The sequence below is a fragment of the Medicago sativa genome, chromosome 7, assembly GCF_051527215.1.
Source record: "Medicago sativa cultivar Bolivia chromosome 7, Bolivia_mono, whole genome shotgun sequence".
In the NCBI taxonomy this organism is placed as follows: domain Eukaryota; kingdom Viridiplantae; phylum Streptophyta; class Magnoliopsida; order Fabales; family Fabaceae; genus Medicago; species Medicago sativa.
The window spans coordinates 75823272-75843003 of record NC_140755.1 but is presented as its reverse complement, the minus strand read 5'-3'; the positions used below and the strand labels follow the sequence as shown (position 1 = coordinate 75843003).

Sequence of the window (19732 nt, the reverse complement as noted above, 5' to 3'; positions counted from 1 at the left end):
ATTTCTTAAGAAACCCTTTAGTTTGGAAATTCTAGGATAAGCTAGAAGAATCAATACAAAAAAATAAGAACACTCACAAAGCTGAATCACTAGTAACAATAACACCCTACTTATGTATGAAGAACCTTTTATGGTGCTTGATTAAAAGCAAAAAATTTCTACTTTGATGAGTTTTGGTGACAATAAGTAGAATAATGCCTTCTAGTGCAATCTCACAACCTCGTTTATCAACTCCTACTTTGGTTAAATCCATGTTCAACTCATCTGGTTTATCTTTAGCACTTGTAAGAGATTATTTTCTTTTCATACTATAATATGATTTTATATTTTTACTTCAAACAATTTTTTATGTTCTTCTTGTTTGGGAAATATTGAATATTATTACAGCAAACAAATATAGAAGCACAAGGTGGTGATATGAAGAGATTAATGGCAGAAAATTTCCATCAAACAAATAATGGTTTGAGAAGGAATAGAGAAGAAGAAGAACATGAAAGCTGCAGATCTGGTAGTGATAACATGGATGGTATTTCTGGTGATGATTTTGATGCTGCCGACAATCCACCAAGAAAAAAACGTTATCACCGACACACTCCTCAACAAATTCAAGAACTTGAATCGTATGTATCATAATTTCCTTCATAAAAAAGTTCATCTTTTTTATGAAGTTTATAAAAAATAATTGTTTGGTTTTTGTCTTTTATATTTTGTAGGATGTTTAAAGAGTGTCCTCACCCTGATGAAAAACAAAGACTTGAACTTAGCAAAAGGCTTTGTTTGGAAACAAGACAAGTCAAGTTTTGGTTCCAAAATAGAAGAACACAAATGAAGGTAACCAAAAAAACACTTTCCAAAAGTCTTTGTATTCACATGGAATAGTATCTTTTTCTTTTGGAGTTCAATATTTTCATACGGCTCCTAGAAGAAGAAAAAAAAAGTTGAAATAGCAACATAAATTTAGAAACAAAAAATGGTAAAAACCGGTCTCTAATTTTATTTTTTTCGTCTCTAATTTTTGTCGTTATTTCAACTTTTTCTAATTTTGTCGCTAATTTTATTTTTTGTTGATTATATCAGACTCAATTGGAACGTCACGAGAATTCACTACTTAGGCAAGCAAATGATAAATTAAGAGCTGAGAACATGTCAATAAGAGAAGCAATGAGGAATCCAATGTGTTCAAATTGTGGAGGACCAGCAATTATTAGTGAAATTTCACTTGAAGAACAACATCTAAGAATTGAGAATGCAAGATTAAAAGATGAATTAGACCGAGTTTGTACACTTGCCGGCAAGTTTCTAGGCCGTCCAATTACGTCGTTACCAAACTCGAGTTTAGAAATTGGTTTTAATGGTTTGAACAATACTTTGCCTTCAACAATGCCTTTAGGTCAAGATTTTGGCATGGTGTCAATGTCACCACCTTCAATTACAAGAGGAACAAATATGGTAACAAATACTAATAGTAATGGTTTTGATAGATCAATGGAGAGGTCTATGTTTCTTGAACTTGCTTTGGCTGCAATGGATGAGTTAGTGAAGATGGCACAAACTAATGAGCCTCTTTGGATTAGAAGTGTTGAAAGTGGAAAAGAAATTTTTAATCATGAGGAATATACAAGGATTATTAGTACTCCTTGTATTGGTTTAAAACCAAATGGTTTTGTTTCTGAGGCTTCTAGAGAAAGTGGTGTTGTTATCATAAACAGCTTGGCTCTTGTTGAAACTTTAATGGATTCAGTAAGCCTTTTTCAACTACTTCATTCAATTTTCTCCAACTTCTCTTCTTAGCCTTTCAATCATTCTTGGCTTAGGATGATTTATTTATTTTTTTCATTTTACTTGGATGAATATATTTAGTACTATACTAGAATTCATTAAGAAAAAATTGAAGAAATGAAAATTATTATTAATACCTGTAACACTAATGACTACTCCAATATTTACAATTATCTCATGTTTAATTTGAACTATGTCATGGAGGTTAGTAATCAAGCTATTTTTTACTACTAGTTTACTACTACAAAATATTTTAGAAACTAGAAAGCAATTTGTATGATGATAAAATTATCATAGACAAATTTTATATTTTGTCTTAATAAATTTATGTTGCAAATATAATTTTTTAGTGGTGATTTATTAATAATAATATATATTAAATTGTTGTACTTGAAACTGATTTTGTTTCTGTTGTATAACAGAATCGATGGTCAGAGATGTTCCCTTGTGTGATTGCAAGAAGCTCCACAACTGAAGTGATATCTAGTGGAATAAATGGAACCAGAAATGGTGCTCTACAACTGGTATATAAATTATAAATTATATAGTACATAAACAGAAATTTTTCCATTAATACTATAATGTTTTAGTTACCTTTTATTTTCATCACTTTAAAAATACTTCTATATATTTTTGTTTTAGCTTATGAAATTTATTTGTTTACAGATGCAAGCTGAACTTCAAGTACTTTCTCCATTGGTTCCTGTTCGTGAGGTGAGTTTTCTAAGGTTTTGCAAGCAGCATGCAGAAGGGGTATGGGCAGTGGTTGATGTGTCCATAGATACCATCAGAGAAGCTTCAGCTGGTGCACCCACTTTTCTTAACTGTAGGAGGCTTCCTTCTGGTTGTGTGGTTCAAGATATGCCAAATGGTTACTCTAAGGTAATTAAAAAAAAAAAAAAAACTCGTTAGCAAAACCCTTTTATAAAATACATGATGCGATGCCAATAGATGTATATAAAAAATTTACATTATTAGTTTATACAAATTAAAATTGAAATAGCGACGAAAATTTAAATAATGACGTAAAGTTAGTAACACAAAAATGCAAAATTAGCTTCTAACATTGGTTTACATGTTAGGGACATAATTTTTAGAAACCAATTTTGTATTTTTCATCTCTAATTTATGTTGTTTTTTCAATTTTTTCTAGTAGTGTGAATCATTTTATTTTATATTTCAATTTACTGCATTTTTACCTTCCCAAATTCCAAAAAGTAATAAAGGATTCACAATCTGTCAAAAGTTGTATCCTAATAATTTTTGTAATCTATGTAAAGGACACCTATAGTAAACCGTACTACTATCTCAACTGTTTTTTTTTTCATCACATTTATTTATTTATTTATTTCAAGTTGGTGTACAAGTAATTGAAACATGGTAGCTGAATTGAGCAATATTTTAAAGTTGGGGAGGGGGAAAACACAAAGCTAAGGAATCATGGAGCTTTTGCTTTCCCAAGCAACTTAGAAAGCTCATGGTTCAAAGTAATATTTCAGCTTGTTTAGTGAGTATTCACTATAGAACCACTCTCTCAGTGATGGTTCCCATGTTATTAATTTTATAATGGGTCATGTTAACCGGTGTTCTTCGGACACTGGTTAAGGAAACTAAGAAAATGAAGTTTTAAAATGAAAATAACACTTTTTATGTTTTATAAGAGTTAAAAACAAAAGTTTCAATGTAATACTTAATACATTTGATTTCTTAATCAATGATCCGGGAGCACCGGTTAACATTACTCTTTTATAATTAGTCTCTCAAATATGCAACCTGGGCTAGGATGCTTCCTCTCTTGTGTCTATCACAAAAATTATTTGAGTGATGAACACATCAATGTAGGTGAAATCTAGGTGAATCCATTAATTTAATCATGGAAGTCTCCATCACTTAAATTTTGGTAGCTGCATGAACACATTAATTACAATCCCTTTTAAGTAATTAATTTGTTGTTTTTTTAACTTTATCACATTCTATTAAAAAAAATCATATGATGTTTCTATTCCAATCTCTCATGCAGGTTGTTCCCTATAAGAATATTATTTTAATTCATGAAATTGTGTGTAACCTGGTTTTAAACCCTATAAAAACATATAGGTCTGTTATATACTATATTCAAGGTGGACCCTTTGAGTCAAGATAATAGACTGAATATTTTGTCTTTTTGCCACCACACTGCAAAATATAGCAAATCTCGATGAACCTAATTTTATATTGCACGTAGCTTCTCTAAAATCCCGGATGATGACTTTATCTAGTAGTACCATTATTTTATGTATGTACTTGCTCGATCTCCATAAGGTAGATACCTTGGTCTGTCGTTGAGTCAACTTGCCAGGCTTTCTCCAAGATTTTCTGTTCATACTTGTACATCATGGTCCATGAATCATGATCATAATCAATCAGCAGCTTCCTTCATTCCTGTTCAACATGTGTGAATGATGACAGCTTAAATACATAGTGAGAACGATAAAATTACCACGAATACTCGTGATTTTGCCAAATTATAGTATATATGGGCTTTAATAAAATGACCATGTCACCGTAATTTTGTGAAACACATCGTGATTTCAAACGTAACTACTAATTTCAGGAAAATTTAGTAACTCGATCGACTATTATTAAAGCTTAATCATTAGTTCTAATTGTGATTCAACAATAATTACTTACATTTAGATCTAATAGCTAACAACTTTTTTTTTTTTGAAGGAAAGCTAACAACTATGTTGTGGTGCAGCTGTTGTAGATAATTTTTTTTTTTTTTTATGTTTACAATAAACTTTTCAAAGTTGGAATTTCATGAATATGGTAGGAAAATGAGCATGGTAATCGTATAACCAATAAAGTGGTTGATTTACATGAACATATGATATGCAGGTGACATGGGTGGAGCATGCAGAATATGAAGAAAGCCAAGTTCACCAGCTTTATAGACCCTTGCTAAGCTTTGGCATGGGTTTTGGCGCACAACGTTGGGTTGCAACCCTACAACGCCAATGTGAATGTCTAGCAATCTTAATGTCAGCATCACTCCCCTCTAGAGAACACTCAGGTATATATCCATCCATACACACATACGACTTGGATCCTCAACGTACAACTGCATTATGATGTTGCAGTTGTATAGAGGATTCAAACACCATATTTACACACACATTTAACAAAATGCATTTCTCCACAATAACCCACGGTGTTATGTTCCTATGTGTAGCAATAAGTGCGGGAGGAAGACGTAGCATGCTAAAATTAGCGCACCGAATGACAAACAACTTTTGTGCCGGAGTTTGTGCATCGACGGTGCACAAATGGAACAAATTGAATGCAGGGAATGTGGGCGAGGATGTTAGGGTAATGACAAGGAAGAGTGTGGATGATCCGGGTGAGCCACCAGGGATTGTGCTTAGTGCTGCAACCTCAGTTTGGCTACCCGCTTCACCACAAAAAGTCTTTGATTTCCTTCGCAACGAGAAGCTTAGAAGTGAATGGGACATACTTTCCAATGGTGGTCCAATGCAAGAGATGGCTCACATTGCCAAAGGACATGACCATGGCAACTGTGTCTCCCTCCTACGAGCTAGTGTATGAATATCTCTTCCATCTTAAATGCCATTTTTTTTTATCATATTTTGAGTTTAAAATTAGATTTTAGAATTCGTTTAGTGTTTTTTGTCTTTATTTTCCACATTAATGACATAATTAAGTATTTTTAAAAATGGTAGACATGATTAGACGATTAAAAAAAGACCAATTTTATTTAGAATTTAATTACCATATATTACTAAAAAAATTGTATTAACCACAAATATTTAGAGACAAAAAACTTAAAAGTTGTATAAATATAATTTTTCATATCTATAAATTTTATGTAAATATTTTATAAAATCATATTATTGCCAGACACTTTTTTTTGGTAGTGAAATATGATTCAATTACGCCATTTTGGTTTTATTTTTCATTGCACTAAGGTTATTTGTATCCGTGTACATAAAATAGAAAGTTGTAATTTAGAAGTTTTTTTTTTAGAGGTTGAGATTTAGAAATGAATGGTGTACGTTTTACTATTTTTGATTTGATTGTTGTATGGCGATAACGTTTTCAAGAGAAGAAGAAACGTGAATCTTGTTTTGTCGTGTAGTCATTGGATGAAAAGGTGAAATTGAGAAGGACAGGGTTGAAAATATTTGGAAGCATCTATCAAGACAATTTGTAACAGAAATAGGGCAGCGTTTGTTTCAGCAAATTTTTCCAAAAAGTCAAAATCTGAAACTTTTGTCAACTTCCTATTTTTCTAAACTTTTGAGTTCTGACCTCATTCTTTTAACCTAAATTTTGATGTTTAGAAAAAGAAAACAAAAAATGTGGTACCAAGGTTTGACTTATTGACTACTATCCAACCCTAAAACTTAACGAAAAAGACAACACATAAAATATAAATATTAATTTCAAAAAGCATTCTTATATCATGAAATTTTGTTGGATATTTATTTTATCATTCAATAAATTATTTAATGTCATATTATCATCTAATATTTAATTCTTTCAAATTAAATTTAAATTTTGAATTAATTTTAGTTATAAGTATATGTATCCAACAAAACTCTGAAAATCAAATAATTTTTCATTTTTTTAACGTTGTTTTTTTTAATTCTTGTTGTAGGCCGTTAATTCAAGTCAAAGTAGCATGTTAATTCTACAAGAAACAAGCACAGACGCATCGGGGTCGCTTGTTGTGTACGCTCCTGTAGATATTCCTGCAATGCATGTAGTAATGAACGGTGGCGATTCAGCTTATGTTGCGCTTCTTCCGTCGGGTTTCGCGGTGTTACCAGATGGACATAGCGACGAGAGTGGTAATCACGACGATGCGTCGCAGCGGAGAGCGAGTGGATCACTTTTGACGGTAGCATTCCAGATACTTGTGAACAGTCTACCGACGGCAAAGCTCACGGTGGAATCAGTGGAAACGGTGAACAATCTCATTTCATGTACCATTCAAAAGATAAAAGTAGCACTTCAATGTGAGAGTTAATGTCACATGACACATCAACTCTCATTTGACTCCACTTTGAGTTGTTTGTATTTTGTAACAAGTTTTTCTTAAATGATATGTCGCAACTAGCAAATATCTGCAGTCACATGGCTGTGATTGTTCGATCAAGATCATACAACCACCATTATCACGACTGCAGGAAATGTTGATGGTAGGGAATTCAGTTTCGTAGTTATGAGGTGAAATTTAGTTTGTGAAATCTATTTTCAAATTGATATATATCTTACTTGAGTTTCACCTCAATAACTATAAACGTGATAAGTAGTTCTATTACTAATATTTTAATTAGTATATTATTCAATTTGAGAGATTGAAAGTGGCGCGTGAGAAGGACATGAGGGTGTGGAGTCAAGAACGAACCGCGCGTGAAAAAACTCCTTGAATGGTGGTGAGTATCCAAGACTTGGTTGGGTTCGGATCTTTAACACAAAGGAAAGGGTGGTGGTTCGGGTATTGACTCGGGTCGACCCATTATACTAGCAGAAAACATGCAAGAACAAAGTTGTTTCTCTAGTTTGTATTACTAGTTTGTAAGAATTGAATCTAGTTTGTTGAATGTGAGGAGATGTGAATTTATTTTTTTTGCCATTGGTTTATTGTTTTTACTTTTCTTAATTTGTGTTTAAATGTTATTCTTAAATTTTACCCCCTTTTCTCTACTACAACTTTCCTATTTATCCTCCAAATTTATTTATTTTACCTATTTTAGAAACGATATTAGTCCCAAAAAATTGTCAATTTAAGTTTTAAGTGATATTAATTGTATTTTTTTTTCAAGTGTATGATATAATTGATACTATCCTTCAAAAAAAAAAAAGAAGATATAATTGATACTTCCCACACTACTTTAGCAAGGTGCACATTTTACTTTAGACAAAAAGACCCTTATGTTTTTTTTTTTAAAGAACAAACTAAAGGATACAATTGTAATTGATGATTAAATATTTATTAGGGTTAATTATGTTTCTAGTCCCTATAAAATAGCGACCTTGTAAGTTTAGTCCCTACTTAATTTTAATAGCATTTTTAGTCCCTATAAAAAAAATTTACTTATAATTTTAGTCCCTGCTAAAACAGAGTTTGATTAATTATCCTTAAACTCTTAAATTTTTGAACGATTTTTTTGAGACAAGATTAAAACACTATGAAAGGTTCGTTTACTAAAATTTAGAATTTTCTGACATGAAATGAATTAAATATGAATTTTTTAAAACGACAAAAGTTAAAGATAAAAAGTAATAAAATCTGGATGTAGAAATCAAATTTTGCGATAATTTTTTGCGGAGGATCTTTTAGTAATGTTCTAAACATGTCTGTAAAAAATTGTTCAAAAATTTAAGAGTTTAAGCATAAATTAAACAAATTTGAATTGAGTAGGGACTAATACTCAGTGCAGAAAAACAAAATTAGGGACTAAAAATGCTATTAAAATTAAGTAAGGACTAAACTTACAAGGTCGTTGTTTTACAGGGACTAGAAACATAATTAACCCTATTTATTATTATTTCTGAATTTATTATTTTTGGGTCCCACTTATCCTCTTTGTTAGCAATTTTTAGCAACTTTCCACAGCCATCGCCGTGAACAATTCTGCCACCCCAGCGTCGCCGTGCTCATCAACATGGACCACCGCACGCGACCCTCTCCTCTGTTTCTTTTCCCTCTCGTGTTCGTTTCTCTCTATCTTCAGTTCTGCACAGTCCGGCCATCAATCTCTCTCTCTCTCTCTCTCTCTCTCTCTCTCTCTCTTGTTTTTTTCACTTGTAGATTTCCTCTAATTTTTCTCTCTCAGAACCTCTCTTCTTTCTCTCTGTACCAGACATCCATTCCACCACTTTCTCTTTTCTTATTTCAGCATGAAGCTTATAGTCCCAAATTAGATCTCATTTCTTTTTAGTTGGAGGAAAAAAAGTGTTACAGGTTGAATTGAGAAGAAGAAGAAACGTGAATAGACATGTCACATGTGCTAACAAGGAGGATAAGTGGGACCCAAAAAAATTAAATTCAGAAATAAAAATAAATGTTTAATCATCAATTACAATTGTATCCTTTAGTTTATTCTTTTTCAAAAAAATAACATAAGAGTATTTTTGTCTAAAGTAAAAGATGTACCTTGCTAAAATAGACCTTCATAAAAATGAGTTGGTCTATTCTGGCAAACCCCATATATATATATATATATAAAGTAAAAGATGCACCTTGCTAAAATAGACCTTCATAAAAATGAGTTGGTCTATTCTGGCAAACCCCATATATATATATATATATATATATATATATATATATATATGGGTTATGTTACAAGCCACCCTTTGGTGGTGTCTTTTATCAAGTCACACCTTAAGGTGTGATTTTCACTTTTTAGTTATAACTTTGCTAAAAAACACCTTCATAAAAGTAAGTTTGTGTCTTTTCGCAAATGCTCATAGAGTAACTTGATAAAAGACACCTTCATAAAAGGTGTCTTCTATCATAACCATATATATATATATATATATATATATATATATATATATATATATATATATATCACTTTTATTCTATTTTTTGAGAATTCACTTTTCATTTATGGTATTGATAGATACATCAATATTTCTCATGTAAATACAATTTAGATAGAAAAATATTGAATCAACATCTCATATGTTGAGATGCAGGTTCGAATCCACAATTTTTCATTTCTCTACAGATTGTGTGTGTGTGTGAGTTTTGCAGCTAAACTCTTAGAACAAGCAAAAACAAAAAAATAATACACAATTTGATGGTCAAGGGTTCGATTACTGACTCATGCGTATGAAAAAAATTCGATTAGGAGGGGAGAACCCGCCTTATGTGCCCCACAAGTTCCCTACGAAGATTAGTCACTGTTAAACGACAGTAGTAACTTCATACCAATATGATGGTAACAAAAAAATTGTTTTTAAAATAGTAGAATATTCTTCGAATTGTGATAGATTGGTTGTAGAAGATAAGCTTGAAAAACCTAATGAAAATTTGAATGATGACAATTCCAACAATGACAATGTTCTTGATGCGTCAAATATTGACGTAGGTATCGATAACCACTTCATCCCTCCTGTAGATATCTATGATCCTAAAAATTGAGGTAATCTTGATCTTAAAACCAAAGACATTTTAATTGAAAAATGACTTATTAGAGATTTGAATATCACATTTTTTATAGACAGACTTTCTAAGCATTTTTCGTATTCTTATTTTTTCCATAAACTTGAGTAATGGGGAGAATTTCGAAAGAAAATGGTTAGCTTACTTTAAACATGTAGATAAAGTATATTGTTTTTGTTGCAAATTATCCACTTCTCAAAATAGCAGCCACATGATGGAGAGAGTGATTGGAAGCTTTAAGCCATTTTATGTATGGGATTGATAATGTCACAATAAAGGTTGAAAGAACTAGCAATTTTATGTATTGAGAAAGATATAGGTATTGAGAAAGATATAATAGAATATAGCCTCCACTTATAAACACATGTCCAAACCATATTTTGTCTGACGTGTGACTCTTTAACACACCTCTCTCACGACCAACATTAGGCTTTGGTTCGTAGACATAAATGGTGGATGACCCAATAGCAGAAACCTGATAGTAGATGACCCACGGATTTCTTAAAGAAAGCTCTTATATCATCTTAGGAATCATGTTGAGTCTAACACAATCACAAAACGGGCTTTATGAAGTGATGATTGTCCACACTTATAAACACATGTTCATGTTATATTTTATCCGGTGTGAGACTCTTTTAACATTTAGAAATAAATACTCGTAGAATTGTTTTGTATGAGCATCTCAATTGCATAAATTTCATATACAATTGAAAACATCAGTGATTTAATTTATTTTTATGTGTCGATCCGGATGAAACGCTGAATCGATGCCCCATCTGGTTTACTTAATTACTAGTTATAAGTACGTACTATATATTTTGAATAGTTTCAACTTTGGAAGATTATAAAATTATTTTCTAACTGGGAAAGTGACCAATGCTTCAACAAGCAGATGTCCTACTCCTATTTTATATGACAATTACACTTCATATTCAAAATAGCTTCTTGCGAAGGATCACCATCAAATAATGTGAAAGTATAAAACCTCCTATTCCAACGTACCAAAACATGTAACCAGTTTTTTTTTTTTTACTTTCTAAAAGCAAATCTAAAAAAAAAAAAATACTAATCCAAGAAGAAGCTGTGCAAGAATCAGAAGAAAAAAAAATTACAAACACCAATTAATAGTTCAATAAATAATCTTTAACCCGTAATATCATTGATATGGTAGAAAATATTTTCTTCAACAAAAAAAGGCAAGCGAATAGGAATGAAATTGGTGTGCAATGCATTTTTTATAGATGGAATTTGTTAGGTTAAATAATTGCAAACCTAATAAAGCAAACGAGCGGGAAAAAAAATTAGGTTAAATTGCTGCAGACGTAACAAAATTAATAAATAAGGATAAATAAAATCTAGGGTTAATTATGTTTTTGGTCCCTACAAAATTGCGACCTTGTAAGTTTAGTCCTTACTTAATTTTAATAGCATTTTTAGTCCCTACAAAAAATTTCTACACTCAATATTAGTCCTTACTCAATCCAAATTTGTTTAATTTATGCTTAAACTCTTAAGTTTTTCAACAATTTTTTACAGGCGTGTTAAGAACGTTATTAAAAGGTCCTCCGAAAAAAATATCGCAAAAATTTGATTTCTACGTCCATATTTTTGTTACTTATATCTTAAACTTTTGTCGTTTTAAAAAATTCATATTTAATTTATTTCATGTTAAAAAATTATAGATTTTAGTAAATGAACCTTTCATAGTGTTCTAAACTTGTATAAAAAGAATCGTTAAAAAATTTAAGAGTTTAAGGATAATTAAACAAAATTTATTTCAGCAAGGACTGAAATTATAAGTAAATTTTTTTTTGTAGGGACTAAAAATGCTATTAAAATTAAGTAAGGACTAAACTTACAAGGTCGCAATTTTGTAGGGACCAAAAACATAATTAACCCTAAAATCTACGAAGAAATAAGCTTGCTTTCTCTGATAAGTCGGTGACTGCTGAACAACCAATGGATAGAATAAAATTCTCCTCGTGGAAGTGTTTTGCGGGGTTGTCCGTGGTGGATCTTTGTGTGCTTAGTTTGTGGTTTGTCCGATTTCTACTGCTCTTCATGAAAGATCTTGCCTCTAATCTTCATGCTTGGATTGACTTGGGGGGCTAGCTAGTATCATTTATTTAACCCTAAATTCAATCTTTTGCATGTATCAGTTGCTATGTTATTTGGTTTTCTCCCTTTCCATTTGATTCAAAAAGTTCATATTATTGCTTCTCTTTTTTCAGTAATTTATAATTGTTCTTGTCAATAATTATTTGTTTAATTAAATACTATTATTCAGATTTGAACTGAGATGATTATGTCCGCTAAGGGAAGAAATGAGGTCATTGATTGGTCCTTGGACCTTCTTAAAGATAATAATTTAGTATATGAAGATGAGGAAATAATAGATTTACTAACGTTTTAAGAGCCATAACATGATTGGGTTATTTATGAAGGGAGGGTATTTAACCGTGATGATGTGGCTTAAAACTTTTACCGTATGTTTGCACGAAAAAATAGTTTTTGAATTAGACGTCATTATGTTTATAAATAAAGAATCAATCAGAGGATAATTCATCGGATATTTATAAAAGAGAGTTTGTTTGTCATCCTACAAGTAACATTAATTTAGACAAACAAATTGGAATTTGGAAGGTCAAGGAAACGGAAGTCGTCAGGATGTAATTGTTGGTGAAAAAACAACAGTTAACTTTGAGAAAAAGTGGGCGGTGAAATATTTCAATAATGATCATAATCATGAATTATTAGATGATAACGAAGTTCAATTTCTTCTTTGTTTATCAAAACATTTCAATTATTGATCAATTGTTATCAAAAGCTGGTTAAGTTTGATAATAGGGTTAATATGTCTTTACCACCCTGTAATATAGGCGAGTTCCGGTTTTCCCCCTGTAAAAAAGATTCTTTCGATTCCAACCCTGTAATATAAAGATTCCGTCGAAAACCCCTCTGAGCACATTTGAGACCCCCCAGCTGATGACGTGGCGTGCTGACTGTATAATTAATTTTATTTTTTATTTTTTTATAGGGTACACGTGGCATTTGTCCTTTTTTTATGTCTTTACCCCCCTGTAATTTAGGCGAGTTCCAGTTTTCCCCCTGTAAAAATTTAAAAAATAAAAAATAAAATCTGGAAAATTTTAAAAATTTTAAAAAATAATTATTTTTTTAAAAAAAAATTCTGGAAAATTAATAAAAATTGAAAATAATGAAAAAATTCCAAAAAAATTAATAAAAATGAAAAAATATATTTTTTTTCGAAATTTTAAAAATTATAAAAAAGTTCGGATTTTTTTTTTAAATTTAGAAGATATTTAAAAATACTGGAATTTAATTTTCAAAATAAAAAAGTTTAGATTTTTTTGCGAAGTTCAAAAGACATTGGAAGAGCAACTTGAGGTACTCACTTTTTAAATTTTAATGTCTCTTAAATTAGACGCTTTTTTAAAAAAAAATTTAAGCAAAAAGAAAAATACATTAAAAAAAAGAGAGAGATACAGAGACTGGGGGAACATAAAACCTAACCCAAGTAAAACCCAAAACGGGCATACATCGTTATAAATCAGCGAACGCACGTACGGAGACGAAACCAGATTACAAAAAAAATATGAACAGTGAACATTTGTGAAAAACATTTAGGATTTAATTTTAGCGAATGGATTGACTGCCAACACAATAACAAACCCAAGTGTCAACAACTCCCTGCTCAAGCAGCAAGCATAAAGCTCTTTCGAGCTCGATGAACCTGAGTGTAATTTTTAAAATTTTACACGCATTAATAATTCTTTTTACAAAAATATTCCTATGTAATTCAAGCTTCTTAGAATTTTTAATTAAACTAAAATCAATTTTTTTCTTCAGATTATATGATTTTTAAAATTTGATTTTCATGTTGTAATTGGATTTTTAAAAAATATATATCCAGATTTTTAAAATTTTAAATATTTTCCAGTTTTTTTATTTCGCAAAAAAATCTAAACTTTTTATTTTGAAAACTAAATTTCAGTATTTTTAAATATCTTCTAAATTTCAAAAAAAATCCGAAATTTTTTCCAATTTTTTAAATTTTGATAAAAATCTTAATGTCTTTTCTGCTTTTTTATTTTATTTTTTGAAAAAAATAATCTGATTTTTTGTTATTTTTAAAATTTTAAAAAAAATCAAACTTTTATTTTTCTTAAAAAATAATCTGATTTTTTGTTATTTTTAAAAGATTTTCAGTTTCTAAGTTTTATTATTAAAATGATTTAATGATGTGGTATGTATATACACACATGTCATGCGAATTTTTTTTCCAGATTTTAAATTTTTAAATTTTTTTTTGTATTTTTTGCATTATTTTCAATTTTTAATAATTTTCCAGCATTTTTTTAAATAATAATTATTTTTTTAAATTTTCCAGATTTTATTTTTTATTTTAAAAATTTTTACAGGGAGGAAAACTAGAACTCACCTAAATTACAGGGGGTAAAGACATAAAAAATGACAAATGCCACGTGTACCCTATAAAAAAATAAAAAATAAAATTAATTATACAGTCAGCACGCCACGTCAGCAGAAAAGGGTGACTCAGCGTGCCACGTCATGCCACGTCATCAGCTGGGGGGTCTCAAATGTGCTCAGGGGGGTTTTCGACGGAATCTTTATATTACAGGGTTGGAATCGAAAGAATCTTTTTTACAGGGGGGAAAACCGGAACTCGCCTATATTACAGGGGGGTAAAGACATATTAACCCTTGATAATAAGATAGCTTGGAGTATGCTTCTCCTCGAGGTCTCAGGTTCGACTCTCTTCAATTATTGATCATGATCGCATCTTTTTGTTGTCAAAAGCTATTTAAGTTTGATAATAAGAGAGCTTGGAGTGTGCTCCTCCTCGATGTCTCATGTTCGACTCTATCCGATGTCAATTTAGGTGGGTTAATTTAGTTTCTTAAAAAAAAAAGTTTGATAATAAGAGAGAGTTAGAGAAATATGAGTAGATGTAGAAAATCTACCATGTTTTGAGAAGATATTAGAAATTTTATTCAATCTCAAAATGTTATTGATAAATAGAGTTTATGCTTCAAAAGTTCTCAAATTCTGTAAATGTCTAAAAGTTATAGATGATGTCTCAATATTGTTCTCTTTTTGTTATATATTATTACAGTGGCAAGTTGCTCTTGATTGTTAGAGGTGTGATTGTGTGAATGTGTGATTTCTTTAGGTTTTGTTTAGGAGTTTGGAGGAGGAGGGGAGGGGAGGGTTTTGGAAAAAAGGAAGGAGCAAGTGGAAGAAATAGAAGACATTGGGAGGAGAGGGCTTTGGAGATTAATTTTTTACTCATAATAAAAAATCCCCCTCATTTGGGGGAACTCAAAAATTGTATTGAGGGAGGGTTTTGAGGGTTATGAAGGGTTTATATGAATTTTTCAAATCCAATCTATGTTGTTATAATATTCTTAAAATTAAAAGTATATTAATTATAAGTATTAGTTTATCATTCTCTAAAAAACTGTTCTTTCAAAAAATGTGAATTTTTTTGTCCATTTTTCTATATATTTCCAACCCCCAAAGTCCTCCCCTCCTTTCCCCTCCAAACTCCCAAACAAAGCCTTAGAGTTCATGTTCCTTTGTTCGACTGGAGTCTCAATTACGTCGTACCGTTGTGTGGATCCCCTTCCAACAAAAGCCTAAAGATATGCTTTTTGGACTTTAGACCCATCACATTCTATAATCCATTCATGAATCAAATATTGAAGAGAAAAAAAGTATTAATTGTACAGATATATGTAAGTATCCAAAAAGAAATGGTAAAATTTGGATTCAATGTGAATAGTAGAGAAAAAAGTTGAACCCCCAAACGAGTAGCCATCCAAATTTGTATTTTTGTTATTCATTTATTGAAAGTGAAGGACCCACTTTTGAATTTACAACACAAAGTACCAAATCAGCCATTGAGTATTCACGTCAAAATGTTGGCCTTATGCATCTTTTTTAGAGTTTAATTGTCATACACATAAAAAAAAATGTACATTATCCACTACAATCAGCCGTGTGTGAGATTTGAACAGTAATTGTAATAGAAGTCAAAGGTTTATATTATATGAAGTTATGATCGATTGATATTGTAAAAATTCTTGTTGCAAAATACTTCTAGTGGATAACAGTAATTGCAAAATACTTGGTCAAAATAGATAAGCTTTGAGTTCTTTATTCTATGTTATTTAGAGTTATGTATATTTGTGATGATATTTCTTTATGATTTACTATAATGAAATAATTTCATGTCTGATTTTTTCCAACATAGTTAATTTCCATGATTGACTCTTTCTCCTTTCCCTATCTATCTAATTACTTGTGACTCATGAATGCATGCATGTACATACACACAAAGATACACATGAGGATCACAAGAATTAATCTCTCAAATCCTAAAACTTGAGTTGTTGATGAAGGTAATAAAGTCAAGAAAATGAAAGGTTATCGATATTATGGGCCTATTTCTTCGGCACAAGTTATTATGCATAAGGATATTTTTATACACCATGCATAAGCCAATCTGAACCATTAGATCAAGGACAGGTGTTATAATCTGATGCTTCAGCCCAAATATATCATAACCGTCGGATTTTGTACACGTGTTTTAATCTTATGCTTTCTGCTTGCTACAGCGTTTCTTCCCTTTCCAGATCGAGTTTCACCGTTTCCATATTCCGTCGCCGGCGCAATCAAGATTCTCACCGGTTTCTCACCGGTTTCTTGCCATTCCGACGTGATTCTCAGCGTCGCTTGCTTCTTCGACGTGATTCTTCCCTTACTCATCCTTCTATTCGACGTTATTCACCCTTACTCGCTTTCTCCATCTTAATTCTTCCGATTCAGAAATCCATCGCCGGCACCGCTATTCTTACTGTTTCTCGAATCTGCAACTTGATTCTTAGCCGTGATTATTCACTCCGACGTGATTCTCATCTTTCTCTGCGACGTATTACTCACCTTCTCCGACGTTATTCACTCCGACGTAATTATCCAGCGAGTTATTCTATTAATTCGATGCAATCTGTGAAAATTACTGTTGAATATACAAAATTACTGTTGAATCATTGAATCGAAAACTGATTCTATAAAATTGAAGTAAAAGATCATTGAATTGAAAATTGATGCTATAATCTGTGATTTTTAACTCATTCAATCTGAGATAAAATCACAGATTTGAATCATTCAACCTGTGATGTTGTTATTTCAATGTGAATATTCAATATGTGATGTTTTTATCTCAATGTGAATATTCAATCTGTGATTTATTAGCTCAATGCTATAAAACTGATGATTACTCACCAAAATCATATCCACAGGCCAATGGTTTTGGAGTATAACTTACCAAAACCATATCCACAGGCCAATGGTTTTACATACAAAGCTTATGGTTGAATCATTGAAAATTACTGTTAAAACTTCAGAAGTAAACTGATGCTATAAAACACAAAACTGATGCTATAAAACTGAAGTAAAGGATCATTGAATTGAAAACTGATTCTATAAAACTTATGCTATAAAACTGAAGTAAACTGAATTTTACTTGATTGAAAACTGATGGAGTATGAATTTAGCTTATTACTCACCAAAACCATTTTCACAGGCCAATGGTTTTGGAGTACAACTGATCAAAACCATTTGCTCAGCACAATGGTTTTAGCATATTTTCTAGAGTTTACCAAAACCATTTGGTCAGCACAAGTGCTTACAAAGTACAACAACAACACTATAATTGAATCAACTTACATCATGAACAAGATCTACATGAACAATTTTCCAATAGTAACAAGATCTACATGATCAATTTACAGACAATTGTTTTGGAGTACAACTGACCAAAACCATTTGCTCAGCACAATGGTTTTGGAGTACAACTGACCAAAACCATTTGCTCAGCACAATGGTTTTACCATATTTCCTCAGCACAAGTGTTTACATAGTACAACAACAACACTATAATTGAACCTACTTACATCATGAACAAGATCTACATGATCAATTTTCCAATAGTAACAAGATCTACATGATCAATTTACATCATGAACAAACAAACAACAACAACACTATAATTGAACCAACTTAACACTTTGAAACCATTTCCACAGGAAAATGGTTTCATAGTGAAAATCTCAGAAACCATTTACACAGGCAAATGGTTTTGGCATAATTTTTAAACAAAACATACTATAATCACCACATTTAATCACTCTGAAACCATTAATTTGACTTCATTTTCCCCAATTAGAAATTAGAATGTCAATCTAGGTTTTCTAACTAATAATAACAAAACAGAAATGGTTTCTAACTAACAAAATCACTTTCAAAACACTTTCTAATTATTTCAACTTCTCAAGATAAGTTCATACCTGTTTATATTTCATTTTTGAAGAGTGTTCTTGATTTTTGTTGAGTTTTGAAGTTCAGTTTCTACAACCGTAATGATGAAGAAGATGGTTGCGTGAAGTTGAGAATGGTTGCGTGAAGGTGATTTTGATGATGATGAAGTGCGGTGGTGATGATTATGGTGACTGACGGTTACGGTGGCGGTTATGGTGAAAAAAGATGGAAGAATCGAACGTTGATGATGAAGTCGCAGAAAAGGACGACGGTGATGAAGATTGTGAATGACGACGATGATGATGATGGTGGAAAACGACGACGGTGATGATGTTCGCCGGTGCCGGTGAAGTTTGTTACAGGCGACGGGAGGTTGTTACAGGTGATGATTATGGTGGAGAAAGCAATTTCGCGGGTGGAGAAAGTAATTTTCGTTTGGGCTTGGTTTACTGGGCCGGATCCGGTCTGGGCTTATGCATGGTGCATGAGTTTTACTTATGCACCATAACCACTCCCTATTTCTTCCTTTATATATTGTGTTGTGGTGTCTTCACTACTACCTTGCTTCCTACACATGATAGTGGGATCCACGATTCCCCACATCCTTCTTGAAGCATTGTATTAAGAGTTAAGACAATGATGGCCAAATTTGGAGGTATTAGATGGGATTAGATAACTACATCTAAGAAATTATTACAAACCACTCTAATATTCCAATTTCAAGCCCATTTCTTTCGAGAAAAAGATGTTGTAAATGTGACCTTCATGGATTGTTCTACATGTACAACTAGAAAAACTTTATCCATTATGATCACCTTTTTAGGTGATCCATTTATAAGAAAAAGGTTTTTCTTAGTAGTCAAATCGGTTAATTGATGTTATTTTTGGGTACAAAAATAACTGATATTTCTATTTATAAATAATGAGTTACTATTTAGATTCAACTGCATAATTTCTTCAATAAATAATAAAGAAAATTATAAGCTAAACTAATAATCAATTTACAATTACTTGTAGCTTGTAAAATAAATATTTGAATAAATACATTTTTTTTTCTCAAGGTCACAAATATATATTAATTAGATTAAATATGGTACTACCTCCGTCCCTAATTATAGGACCCTTTTGAAAAAATAACGGGAATTAAGATAGTGGATATTTGTATTAAATGTGTTTGTAATTACTATTGGTTTTACAATTTTATCCTTTAAGAGAGAGGGTTGGTTTATGTTTTCAACATGTTATTTATTGCTTATTGAAGAAAAAGATGTATAATCAGCGGCGTATCCAAGACCCTGAGTCGGGGTTGCAAATTTTAACTTTATTAATTATTATTAATATTAAAACTATAATTTTAATATATATATATATATAATGAGAGTGATGAAATTAATATTAATTGGTGTCTCTGTG

General features: G+C 31.2%; 1 protein-coding gene across 1 annotated transcript; it reads left to right on the top strand.

Moving 5' to 3' along the window:
• On the top strand, positions 1-7405 carry LOC146908546 (homeobox-leucine zipper protein ANTHOCYANINLESS 2-like). Its single transcript, XM_085729851.1, has 9 exons — positions 1-284; positions 388-620; positions 714-831; positions 1078-1740; positions 2202-2303; positions 2446-2661; positions 4657-4831; positions 4991-5358; positions 6437-7405. Exons 1-9 carry the CDS (start codon positions 195-197, stop codon positions 6806-6808), a joined length of 2337 nt encoding a protein of 778 aa, XP_085585977.1. The 5' UTR covers positions 1-194; the 3' UTR covers positions 6809-7405.
• The last annotated feature ends 12327 nt before the right edge of the window (positions 7406-19732 follow it).